Below are 14,094 nucleotides of genomic sequence, written 5' to 3'. Positions count from 1 at the left end.
CCACTCCCCCCTTCCCTCTAAAACCCTGTTTGTTTCTCAGAGTCCATAGTCATTCATGGTTCATCTCTCCCTCCATTTTTCCCTTCCTTCTCCTAATGTCCTCCCTGCTATTCCTTATGATCCACAAATAAGTGAAACCATATGGTAATTGACTTTCTCTGCTTGGCTTATTTCACTTAGCATCATCTCTTCCAGTCCCATCCATGTTGATGTAAAAAGTTGGGTATTCATCCTTTCTGATGGCTGAGTAATATTCCATTGTATATATGGACCACATCTTCTTTATCCATTCATCTGTTGAAGGGCATCTCGGTTCTTTCCACAGTTTGGCTATTGCAGACATTGCTACTATGAACATTGGGGTGCATATGGCCCTTCTTTTCACTGCATCTGTGTCTTTGGGATAAATACCCCGGAGTGCAATTGCTGGGTCATAGGGTAGCTCTATTTTAAAATTTTTGAGGAACCTCCACACTGTTTTCCAAAGTGGCTGTACCAACTTGCATTCCTACCAACAGTGTAAGAGGGTTCCCCTTTCTCCACAACCTCTCCAACATTTGTTTCTTTCCCTGTCCATTTTTGCCATTCTAACTGGTGTAAGGTGGTATCTCAGTGTGGTTTTAATTTGAATTTCCCTGATGGCTAATGATGATACATCTCCAAAAGCTAGTGAAACAAAAGCAAAAATGAACTTTTGGGACTTCATCAAGATAAAGAGCTTCTGCACAACAAAGGAAACAGTCAACAAAACAAAGAGGCAACCCACAGAATGGGAGAAGATATTTGCAAATGACACTACAGATAAAGGGCTGGTATCCAAGATCTATAAAGAACTTCTCAAACTCAACACCCAAAAAACAAATAATCAAGTCAAAAAATGGGCAGAAGACATGAACAGACACTTCTCTGAAGAAGACATACAAATGGCTAACAGACACATCCCCCCCTTCATTTTTCCCCTCCCGCTATCTTCTTTTTTGTTGTTGTTTTTAACATAATATATTATTTGTTTCAGAGGTACAGGTCTGTGATTCAACAGTCTTACATAATTCACAGCGCTCACCATAGCACATACCCTCCCCAGTGTCTATCACCCAGCCACCCCATCCCTCCCACCCCCCACCACTCCAGCAACCCTCAGTTTGTTTCCTGAAATTAAGAATTCCTCATATCAGTGAGGTCATATGATACATGTCTTTCTCTGATTGACTTATTTCGCTCCACATAATACCCTCCAGTTCCATCCATGTCATTGCAAATGACAAGATTTCATTCCTTTTGATGGCTGCATAATATTCCACTGTGTGTGTGTGTGTGTGTGTGTGTGTGTGTGTGTGTGTGTGTGTACCCCATCTTTTTTATCCATTCATCTGTCAATGGACATCTTGGCTCTTTGCACAGTTTGGCTGTTGTGTAGTAACTTCTTACGAGATATGTCTCCTGAGGCAAGGGAAACAAATGCAAAAATGAACTATTGGGACTTCCATCAAGAAAAAAAGCTTCTGCACAGCGAAGGAAATAATCAACAAAATAAAAGGCAGCCTTCAGAATGGGACAAGATATTTGCAAATGACGTGTCTGATAAGGATTAGTATCCGAAATCTATAAAGAACTTAATCAACTCAATACCCCCCAAAACAAATATTCCAGTTAAGAAATGAATAGACATTTTTCCAAAGAAGATATAAAGCTGGCTAACAGACACATGGAAAGACGCTCAACATCACTCATCAGGGAAGTACATATTAAAACTACAATGAGCTACCACCCACACCTGTCAGAATGGCTAAAATTAACAACACAGGAAATAACAGATTGGCAAAGACGCAGAGAAAGGGGAACCTACTTGCACTGTTGGTGGGAATGCAAACTGGTGCAGCCACTCTGAAAAACAGTATGGAGGTTCCTTAGAAAGTTAAAAATAGAACTACCCTATGATCCAGCATTTGCACTACTAGATATTTACCCAAAGGATACCAAAACACTGATTCAGAGAGGCACTTGAACCCCAATATTTACAGCAGCATTATCAACAATAGGCAAATTATGGAAAGAGCCCAAATGTCCATCAGCTGATGAATGGATAAAGAAAATGTGGTATATTTATACACAATGGAATATTACTCAGCCATAAAAATGAATGAAATCTTACCATTTGTAATGACGTGGATGAAACTAGAGAGTATTATGCTAAGTGAAATAAGTCCCTCAGAAAAAGACAAACATTATGATTTCACTCATATGTGGAATTTAAGAACTAAAACAGATGAACCTAGAGGGGAAAAAAAGAGAGACGCAAACTAGAAAACAGACTCTTAACTATAGAGAATAAACAGAGGTTTCCTGGAGGCAAGGTGGATGGGGGGATGTGTTAAATGGGTGATGGATATTAAGGAGTTGACTTGTTCAGATGAGCACTGGGTGTTGTATGTAAGTGATGAATTACCAGATTGTATACCTGAAACTAATATTACAATGTATGCTAACTGGAATTTAAATAAAAACTTGAAAAAATATTGCTTCTGAATGAAAAAGAGTAATGGAAAAAGCACTATTGTTCTGGGTAAAGGAAAAAAACAAAAAATAGATAATAGTAGCCTGTATTCTCATTTAACACAGGATATCCTTTCAAATAAGGATCCTTTTACCTCAAGGTTTACTTCTGACATGTAGCCGAGTAATTTGTTTTTGTAACTGTTGACTTAGAAATTTTTTATTCTCACCAGAAATTAATACTTTAGAGTTTATATATCTCATATTGAAGCTTCCTCAAAGTAGGTAATGTTTCTTAGTCCACTTAAATCAGATCTTTACTTTAGTCTTCACTATATTACATTAAATTCTAAAAAGAAGAGTGTTACTGTTTTAAAACATGACAAAACCTTTCACGGAGTGGGAGCACAAAATAAGTGATCAGTCTTCTATGCAAAATTCCAAAACCTTTTGAAATTGGGTTGGTTCTCAGCTTTACCCAATGTTGGCTTAGGTTTAGGCTTTCTCTAGTCTGCTTAGTTAGTTGCCACTTGTCTATCTGCTTACAGTTTTTGAAATTTTATTTCTATTATTTTCTTTTTTAATTTTCCTTATTGCTGGGAGTTTTACCTTTAAAAATTCTTTTTACTGTAGTTTTAGTTGAGTTTAGGAGAGGGTTAGAATTAACTGTGCATATTCAATTTGCCATCTTTATCAAGAAATTACCAGTTTTAGGGCGCCTGGGTGGCTCAGTTGGTTAAGCGACTGCCTTCGGCTCAGGTCATGATCCTGGAGTCCTAGGATCGAGTCCCGCATCGGGCTCTCTGCTCGGGAGGGATTCTGCTTCTCCCTCTGACCCTCTTTCCTCTCGTGCTATCTCTCATTCTCTCTCTCTCTCAAATAAATAAATAAAATCTTTAAAAAAAAAATTACCAGTTTTATAAGTTTTATAAACTTAGAATTTCTAGAGTTTTAAAGATTTTATTTTTTTATTTATTTGACAGAGAAAGAGAGACAGCGAGAAAGGGAACATAAGCAGGGGGAGTGGGAGAGGGAGAAGCAGGCTTCCCGCTGAGCGGGGAGCCTGATGCAGGGCTCAATTCCAGGACTCTGAGATCATGACCTGAGCCGACGGCAGACACTTAATGACTTAGCCACCCAGGTGCCCCCAGAATTTCTAGTTTTAATCACCTGAATATGCTTCATTTTATGGGGGATGTGTGTATGCGTGGGTGCGTGTGTGTGTGTATGACCATTCTCATGCTTTCATTAACTGTGCAATTAACCTTAGTATGTAGGAGGTTATCCCTTCCTGTTTTAAAAAACTTTTTCCAGGGCGCCTGGGTGGCTCAGTCGATTAAGCATCTGCCTTCGGCTCAGGTCATGATCCCAGGGTCCTGGGATTGAGCCCCACATTGGGCTCCCTGCTCAGCAGGGAGTCTGCTTCTCCCTCTGTGTTCTCTCTCTCTCTCTCGCTCAATAAATAAATAAAATCTTTAAAAAAAATTTTTCCCTTAAACTAAAGACTCCAGTTAATTTATTTTTTAAAATTGTGTGCCTTTAATATAAAAATGTGGTATGTACTCAATGTGAAAAATTCAAGCAATACAAAAGTGTCTGAAAAGTCATCTCCTTTCTCTTCATAGTCATCCCAGTCTTTAGAGTCATCCCAGTCTTTTAAATTATTTACAATTTGATGTTTATAGCATTTTAGACTTTTTCTGTTCATATGTAAGCATATGTATTTTAAGATGGAATAATATATAATTCCTCTGAGGTTGAGTCTTTCATTTAACTATATTTAATGTACATTTTTCCATTTGAGGGTGTATACTTCATTTTAGAAATAGTGGTCAGTGTCAGGGTTTTAAAGCCAGACCAAGAATGGTGCCTGGCACATATTTATTACTCCCAACAGCTGTTAGTTGCCATTATCATCTTTGTTATTGTTATGGTTAAATAGTATTCACTGTATCCACATTGATATTTAGGTGGTTTCTAATTTTTCACTACCAAGAATAATGCTGCAGTAAATAACCTTGTTCCATACATGTTTTTTAACTTGCATATTTCTATAGGATAAATTTCTAGAAGTGAAATTATGAGTAGACTGTTACTTATGTTTACAATTTTTATTATTTTTGCTAATTTCTTCCAGAAAAAGTCGTGCCATTTTATACAACCAACAGCAGTATGTGAAAGTGCTTCCTCGCCAATGTTATTTATAAATTTCTTAGTTTTTGTCAGTCAAAAGAATATACACTTTGGTTTTTTTTTTTAATTTAAATTCAACTAACATATAATGTACTATTCGTTTCAGAGGTAAGAGGTCAGAGAATACACACTTTTAACAGTTCACTGTTCCTTAAGGCCTGCATTTGTAGTACTACTATGATCCACAAGGTGGGGCTAATTTTCTGACTGTCTACTTAGACGGACCAGGCTTGACCAATACAGTTGAAAAAGTACAGTCGTCACATTTTTAAAAAAGTATCTTTTATTTTTAAGCACTTACCTCTCAAGAAAAATTTTTGGGCATTGTTACTCACTACAAATTATTCCTTCATTTTTAGAGTACAGTGTCTTTCCAAGGATGGATTAGATTGTAAAACCAAATAGTGATTGTTGGTATGGTGTATCAGATGTCTAGATATCTAACTGCTACAATGTGATAAATATGTATCATGACCCGAAATACATGTGAAGTGCTATAGGATCATTGTATTACTGTCCTAAACTTTGTATAAAGTCATTGTAATTTACTCCATAATTTATATGCTTCTTTGAAGAGTAATAAAAATACAAAACATTTTTCCTTGGTTTGTCTCTAGAATACTTTTTCATACTCAGGGTTCCATGGCCTAGTTGAGCAGTTTTCATTCTTTGTGTATGTCAGGTAATATGGAATTTATAAGGACAGGATAGATTTATTTAAGAGCACAAGTTCTCCAACCAGAACAACTAGATTCAAATCTGAGCTGTGCTATTTTACTGGCTGATCTTGGAATACTGTTTGACTTTTTAATACCTTAGTGTCTTCATTTTTATTTTCTATTACTTTTTTAGTTTCTTCGTTTTTATTTTTTTAAAGATTTATTTATTTATTAGAGAGAGCACATGTGTGAGTTAGGGGAGGGGCAGAGGGAGAGAAAGAATCTCATGTAGGCTCCATGCTCAGCATGGAGCTGGACTTGGGGTTCAAACACATGATCCTGAGATCATGACCTGAGCCAAAATCAGCCAGCTGCTCAACTGACTGAGCCACTGAGGCGCCCCTAGTTCTTTCATTTTTAAAATGGAGATGATAACAGTACCTTCCTACTACTTAGGGTCACTGTGCAGATTAGGTGAATGGGGTTTTGTATGTGTGTGTATGTGTGAGACTGAGAATAGCAAACCATTATCATAGTGCATATAGTGTTAGTTATTAGCTGTTATTATTAATGCTATTAATTTATAACCTGAAACTTGAATAACTTTCCTGGAGATATTCCCAAAACATATTTTGGAAAGTATTTTCCCCAGGATATATAAAATAATCGATTCAGTTTCCAGCTGGTTTATATTCTGGTATCTGAGATGTCAAATGGCATTTATACATTGCCATTCTATAGAGATTCAATATACATTCAGTGAAGAAGAATGAATCATTTCTTATTGTTCAAGTTGAAGATTGGTTAAACTACATTTTGTATTTTTCATTAGAATGATGCTATTATTTCCAGATCAGGTACGTGAGCACCATCTGTAACAAAATCTCAGGCTCCACCTCAGACCTACTGAGTCTGAAATGTAGGGATAGAGTTTAGCAATTTGTGTTTCAGCAGCCCCTCCTTTTGATTCTACTAAAGTTTATAACCACTGCTTTAGGAAATAATTAAGAAGTTACATTGTGTTTAATATATTCCATGGACTACTTATTATACCATCCAGTTTTATTGACATTACTCTGTTAAAACAAATGTCTTCACGATCCTTTTTCTTTTCTTTATATGGTGAGGCTTTTAGCAATAATTTCAACTTTTACATATTTAGAGAATTTTTATTATATATTTTTAAAGTGCCTCCAGTGTGTAGAAATAGTATTATCAGACTTGGTCTACATAGCTGTAAAGAAACTTGCCTGCCAAAATTTAAAACATTTTGCAGAGAATGTATGGTTGATAAGTTGGATGAAGCCTGAAGCCAAAAGTTAGCTTAAAACATTAAACTTATATGGACTCATTTTAGCATACCAGTTTGATATACTTGATTACTACTTACTGCTCTAATGACAGGTGAAAAGTAGGTTGGAGAGAGAAACTGAATATAAAAAGATAGAATTTAATAGGAACCCCAAAGTGATTAAAATCGAAGTAGGAAAGGGGAAGAGAAAGTGTCCTGGCTTACTAAAATATGTGAAAATGTTAGCGGAGATTTAAACAGTAACTCAGTATGAATTAATGTGTTACAGCCTCCAAAACAGCTGAAATCCTAGGTTGCATTAACAGAAAGATGAATATATAGACTGTGGGAAGTGATAGTTTCGAATCCTAAATTTCTTGGCATTATTCTTTCCTTTCCTTTCCCTCTCCTCCCCTCCCCTCCCCTCTCCTCTCCTCTCCTTTCTTGTAGGGGACAGAGGGAGAAAATCTTAAGTAGGCTCTATGCCCAGCACAGAGCCCAGTCTCATGGCCCTGAGATGACCTGAGCTGAAATCAAGAGTTGGACGCTTAACTGACTGAGGCACCCCTTGGCATTATACTTTAAAAGGGATAAAAAAAAAAAAAAAAAAAACTGGAACTCACTAAGAGTAGAATGAGCAGAATGGTAGAGACTAAAACCATGTCACATAAGGAACATTCAAAAGTATTGAACACTCAAAGGCACTGGGGAGACTTAGCTTGCCTCAGAAGGACCCCAAGTGCTACATAGGAAGAATTTGGATATGCAGAAGTCCTTTGGGGTTTTATTCTTGGCCCCCTTCTCTAATTTTATTTTCTTTTTGCTGCTCTTTCACCTCCAAAATCAGTAGGCCTGCCAATTTGGGGAGCTTGAGGCCAGAAGAGTCATTAGCATATGGCTTTTTATATATTAATCAAGATAGAAGATGGGGGGGAAATGGTACTCAGACCTTCTCCAGGGTCAGAACTACTTCTCAGAATATAAAAGTCAAGATAGCTCTGTAAGCCTAGAATCAAGGGAACATTGGATGGTGGAAAAGAGTCAGATGAACTGGCAGTGAGGACAAAGGAGGCTGTGGTGCTACTCAGTCCCTTGGTAGTGCAAGAAAAGCATATCTCCCTTACTCCACTAGCTTTCTATGGCAGAGAGCATCAGAAAACAATGATATCCTCTCTACAGTTTTCCAAGTCTTTTGTAATAGTCCATACCCATTTATTTTTTCCTCCACATGAGGGAAAAAAGCCTGAATTTATAGTTTATAATTTTGGGGTACTTGTATTGGTAGAGTATAAATGTCTTGAAGGCAAAGGTCTTCTTCATCTCTGTAATTCCTACATTACCTGTTAGAGTGCCTTGCTGATACAATATTTTCTCTATATAAGAACCTGCTGAAGTCTTTCACCTATCTGCTTATTTTTGGATTTCATACATACCTCATTTAGAGCACTTATGTTCCATTGTAACTTTTGGTTTTGTACATCTAATAATTTGTAAGCTCTTCTAGGATAGAGTTGTAACTATCTTGTTCATTTTGATTTCCCCAGCACCTGCTACAGTATCTGGCACATAGCAGGCATTCAGTAAATTTGGAATAAATAAATTATGTAGAACTATAATTAGATCAAATGTTAAGAATTTGAGGACAGCTCTAAAATAACCCTTATTTTATCAATGTGCCCTCTTCCTTCTCCTTTGGTCTCCTGAATCTTACTACTTTAGACCCTTTTACTTGCCTGCTTTTGCACCTCCAGTGTGACATACTGATTAGCATCCCCAATATATGATCTTGTCCTCTCCTATGAGAGTAAATCTAAGAATAGATTTGGTAATAACTCCTGTATTTTACCTTATCTTAGGACTGTCCACATCTGTACATTGCTTCTCATGGGCCACTCAGATATGAATCCTCCAACTGAGAAATCGCAAACTGGAGGAGTTCACTAGTTCCCTGATCTCTTTTCCTCTTAGCAACAGTGATACAGGAAGAGGTTTTATGAAGCTTGGGAATCTACTAAGATATATGGGATCTCTGTCCTATCTAATCCAGCTGGCCAGCTGTGTAGCTGGAGACATTGACCAGATATGTCTTCTAGCTCAGTCTGATGACAATTAAGAACATGGATTTGAGAAGAGAAGAAAGGAATATTCTCCCAGGTTTCTGACTTGGATGATAAGTGTGTGACCAAGGACTTCCAAATATAATAGGGAATACGGAGAGGTGCATACTTCGTAAGGGAAGACTGATGAGTTTAATTATGAATATACTGTTAGGATGTCCTGAAAGATACCCATATGAATGTATCTAGTAAGCAGTTGGATAAAATAATCAGAAAATTAGGGAAAAGGTCAAATTTAAGAGTTCTTAAACCACAAGAATGAGTGGATTTTTCTGGGTATAATGTAGTATTAGAAGTCAACTAAAAGCAGAAACCAGAATTTAAAAGTAGAAGAAAGGGAAAGCCATGAAGAGAAGACATAAGGAGTGATCTGAGAGTAAGAAAAACCAAAGAAGTTCCCACCCCAACAACAAAAATACATAAGGAAAAGATTTGAAAAGAAGGAAGAATGTATCAATAGTGTCAGATATTGTGGGGTGAAATAAAAACTGGGAACTGCCCCTTGGATTTGATAATTAAGGAGTCAGTCTTACTGAGAGAAATTTCATTGGGATGGCAGAAGGAGAAGCCTCATTACAGTATCTTGAGGTCTGATAGCAAGATGAGGAATTTTAAAAAGCACGTATAGGAGATTCTTTTAAGTTTGTAAGAAGAAAGATAAGATGGTAGTTAAATTTTTATAAAGCCTAGGATGCAGACCTTCCTCCTAATCCCTTAATGCCTAACCAATCTCTGAAGAGTGGGACTTCTCAGACAACCAGGACGTTCTTAGAAACCTAGGATGTGGCAGGTTCAGCAGAAACTAGCTTTTCTGCTACTTCACATACGTTGTATAACATTTCCATGCATATTACCCTCCTATGGAGGGTATTCCAGCCCTAAGTCTTTGTTTCCCGCTCAAAAATTATTGCCATAAAGTGAGTGTGAATGGTGACATAATTTTGTCTATAATCTATTTTTGAAAAAACTTAATCATATACAAATTTGTTATTAATAACAAAGTCCATGCCTCCATGTAATTCGAGGCTCTAACCCAACAGTCTTCCTCTACTTCCTAACTTTAGCCAGTACTTGAAAACACTGCGTAGGAGTTTATACAGAACACAGGCTGACCATTGCATTTTAACCTCTGCACTGTAACTTTTGGCTCCCCTGATTTTTTTTTTTGAACCCTTAAAGTTCTAAATGTGCCAGCTTCTTATCAGGAACCACCTTAGGAATCTCAAGTCTGTTATTCTCGCCATCCTTACTGGGCATCATCTTAATAAGGTTCCTTAGTTTTTTCAGAATCCTAAAAATTGACTGACTTAGATAAAGAAATTACAGGTTGTTGCAAGTGCAAATTTATTCTGCTTTCTCTACCTGGGACCCTGAGAACACAGGGTCTCACTAGTCTAGGGGAATAGTGGTGTCCTTCCAAAACTCAGTTTTTGTTACACGGAAAATCCTTTTGTTATAAAATAATCATGATCTACCTCTGTTAATGGCCCCTTTATGCTGCTAAAGTGTCCAGCTTCATCCATTTGTCAGGGTCTTGGATTTTTGCCCTTTTATTTTTTTTTTTATTTTTAAAATGTTTTATTTATATATTCATGAGAGTCAGAGAGAGAGAGAGAGAGAGAGAGAGGCAGAGGGAGAAGCAGGCTCCACACTGAGCAGGGAGCCCGATGAGGGGCTCGATCCCGGGGATCATGACCCGAGCCGAAGGCAGACGCTTACCCATCTGAGCCACTCAGCCACCCCGGATTTTTGCCCTTTTAAACATGTCTTCCACATATATTAAATGCAACATGTCCAAACCTGTTGTAAGCAACTTGTTCCTAAACTTGCTTCTCTTTTTAGTTAATAATACTAGCATGTCTTCAGTTGCCCAAGCCAGAAACCCAAGAGTTATACAAAATCTATTTACTCTGGCTCTTAAGTGACTGGATTGAAAAATCTAGTTTCCATCCTAATTGCCACTGCTCTACTCCAAGAAACCTTCATCTTTTACCTGGATTACTGTGACAACCTCCTAACTGGTTATATTGCCTCCAGTATTACTTGCCTTTTATTCATTCAACTAGAAATATTTTTCAGAAATGCAAATTGATCATTTTATTCCCCTGCTTAAAATTCTTCGATAGTTTTACCATTGTCCTTAGGTGGAAGTCCAAACTTTTATAATATGTGTCTTATAAGGTCTCTCATCATTTGCCTCCTCTTTGTGCCACTTTTTCACTTCACATTCTCTGCCTCAGCCATACCACTCTTTCAGTTCCTTGTGCTGCCATACTCATCCTCACTTTTGGGTTTCTTTACTTGCAATGCTTTGACTTTGAACCTCTTCTCTGTTTCAACCAGGTAACTCCTATTCATTTGTTCTTTATAATTTAGCTTAACTATTACTTCCTTAGAGAAATTTCCTGGAAATTCCTTAACTAGATAAGTTGTCTTTGTGCTCTTACAGCACCCTTTTTCATACGGTAGCAATTCTAATTGCTTGTTCAGTCTTTGTAGACTTTAAGGTCTGTGAGGGAGGTTACTTTGCTATTTTGCCGGCTGTTGTGAGTTGTTCAAAGATGGGAATGAACTCTTTGGGGAGCTTATGTTTCCCACCACCAGTATTGTTCATGTGCAGGTTGAGTGGGTCCAAGTTGGGACTGAAATAGAGAACCATTGGAAAGCATTTAGTCTTTTCCAGTCAGGAGATTTGTTTTTTCTGAATTATGAAACAGACATACATAGTTGTTTTAAAAGATTGTATGTTAATTAAAAGAATTTCACTGAATTGAAAATATCGAATATTCAGTAACTATTGGTATACTGAAAAACCTAAGAAATATTTTACATTTAGAGCACTGTGTCTGCAGTTTTTGAAATTGATGTTATATTTTGTATCTCTTATAGGCGAAATGAATCAGAAGTACAAGGAACTAAAAAAACGAGAGGAAAATATGGACAGTAAGTGACCTTACTGATATGAAAATATTCTCAGATATCTGTTCATGCTTACCAAATCAGAGATTTCATTTTGGGAAGATACAGTGACTAATAATAAATGCAGAAGTGTGGACATTCAAAGTATTTGCCTTGAAGAGTTAATAAATATCTAGCATGATTTAGGAATGGGTAGAGAATTTTAAAAAAAGATTTTGTACGTTTGTGTGTATATGAGTAGTTTTGTGCTAGGGATAGATTCTAAAGCTAGTACTTACATTTATTGTTTGTATAGAGACCACTTACTGATTGAATGTTGAATGTTCTTTTTTTCCTGCTTCACTGTATTCATCTTTAGTATCTTTTGCCTTTTTTTTAGCTTTTCATAATACTTCCTCTCATTATTTATCAGCCTTTACCTCAGATCTTGTTACTTGGTTCTGTTACAGACTGTAGCTTTAGTAGCCTTCTGTTGCAGCTTCTCATTTACTTTTTTAAAAACCTTAACTTTGTAAGTAGAGCTTTACTTAAACTTAATTGCATTGTACATTCATAAATTTTTAAAAATTGATCTTTATTATCTGTTACTGGTTTCCTTTTTTTTTTTTTTTTACTGGTTTCCTTTTTTAATAATCATTTTTGCTAGAATGTAAAGTTTTATTGGTCCAATGTCAATTGTTACCTTCATAGAAGCATGCCATAAAGTAGTAATTGCCAACTCTGATTTAACAATATCCCAAGATTTCTTTAAAATCTCAGCAAGTACTTGGGGCGCCTGGGTGGCTCAATCGTTAAGTGTCTGCCTTCGGCTCAGGTCGTGATCCCGGGATCCTGGGATCGAGCCCTGCATTGGGTTCCCTGCTCCACAGGAAGCCTGCTTCTCCCTCTGCCTCTGCCCCTGCTTGTGTTCCCTCTCTCACTGTCTCTCTCCCTCTCTCTGTCAAATAAATAAATAAAATCTTAAAAAAAAAAAAACTCAGCAAGGACCAAAAATCATCTGAAAATTAATTCGTTGTTTCTTGCTAACAGTAAAGTTATTTTAACTGTAAGTTTTTATTTTTGAAAGAGCCATAGAAATGCCTTAAGAATATAAAAAAGAGTAAATTATGTACTGATTCTGTATTAGACAAGAGAAAGGAAGATTTCTTAGAATATTTATAATGTGAATAAATTATTTAATTTACTTAGTTGAGATTAATGCAACATTTTAAAGAAAATACTCATTTTCAGATGAAATAGGTAATTAGCAACTATTTTCCATATTAAAATTAGTGGCTAATTGTAAGTATGAATAATTATAGATATATCAAGGAGATCTGTAAAAACAGACTTTTTATGTTCTCCTTAATATCAGCTGTTACTTCTGAGCCTGAATTTTTAGCCTTTAGTTTATTTGTATTAAGATCATAACTATTAAGCTTTAAAAGCTTGAAAGTATGTAGAAATATTCTTATTGAGTAATTTAATTACCCTTGGGTTAATAAAAGATTACATAGTGATAATTTAAAATTTGCTTTGAATTTCTAGAAAGTACTGTTAAGATCTATAGATCAGAACTTATATAGTGTTAACTACATTAACAGTAGCTTCTCATTATATTTTGAATCTGCAGCTTTTATTGAGACTTTTGCTGAAACCAAGAATCAGGAACTGGAAAGGAAGGCACAGATAGAAGCCAGCATTGTTGCACTTTTGGAGCACTGTAGTAAAGTGAGTACCATGTACCTGTCTTAGCATCCTTATTATTTTTACTATGATAACCTTTCCAAATACAGCTCAGAAAATGCAGTGGTTCACTATTGCATCTGTTCATTTAATCTGTTTCCTTTAAATTCCCTTGCTTATTATTTTATTTCTTTAAGCTATTAATTTGTGTATTTCTAGCAAAATTCAGCTATGGATGATAGGGGAAAAGGATGAGATATGTATAATGTCAATTTTTAGCAGTAAGTAAGGGGCCAATTCAGAGTAATTATTATGATACTCTTCCATCGTTAACGTATCTGAACTTGGAGAAGTAACGTTTGCACAGAAACTTCAAAATCTAGATGTTCTAATGGAAAATGTTGATACATTTTTACACAGTCATTTGTATTATGAATAGAAGGGATTCTTTTCTTTTAAGAACCTACAAGAGTATAGGTTATCCAGGAATATCTTGATTCATAAAAAAATGTTTATTGAGCAGCTACTAATGAGTGGTGGAATAGAAGGAAAAATGTGCAGTCTCTTTTAAATATTCTATGTGTCTTAAGACTCCAAGCAGTTCTTAAAAGAGTGTATTTGAATTTCTTCTACAGTGAGATAAAATTCAGAATTGTTTCTTTTACATTAGCTTTAATTTAGTCTCTCCTTATTGCAAAAACCTGACTTTTAATCTCACTATATTTTTCTAAACATACATAAAACATACATGATAAAT

The 14,094-nt window shown here is 36.1% G+C and overlaps 1 protein-coding gene across 1 annotated transcript in view; it reads left to right on the top strand.

The window, feature by feature from the left end:
• The window catches only part of IFT74 (intraflagellar transport 74), an 86,104-nt gene that overhangs the window by 54,148 nt on the left and 17,862 nt on the right, over nucleotides 1-14,094 (top strand). The window contains exons 14-15 of the mRNA XM_025853011.2: nucleotides 11,643-11,696; nucleotides 13,285-13,382. Of these exons, the coding sequence (XP_025708796.1) occupies nucleotides 11,643-11,696; nucleotides 13,285-13,382 (152 nt within the window). The remainder of the gene's footprint in view (nucleotides 1-11,642; nucleotides 11,697-13,284; nucleotides 13,383-14,094) is intronic.

The sequence above is a fragment of the Callorhinus ursinus genome, unplaced genomic scaffold, assembly GCF_003265705.2.
Source record: "Callorhinus ursinus isolate GAN/ISIS: 27379988/994484 unplaced genomic scaffold, GSC_fseal_2.0 scaffold42, whole genome shotgun sequence".
NCBI lineage: Eukaryota > Metazoa > Chordata > Mammalia > Carnivora > Otariidae > Callorhinus > Callorhinus ursinus.
The sequence above is the reverse complement of the archived record's forward strand: the minus strand, read 5'-3'. Positions and strand labels throughout refer to the sequence as shown.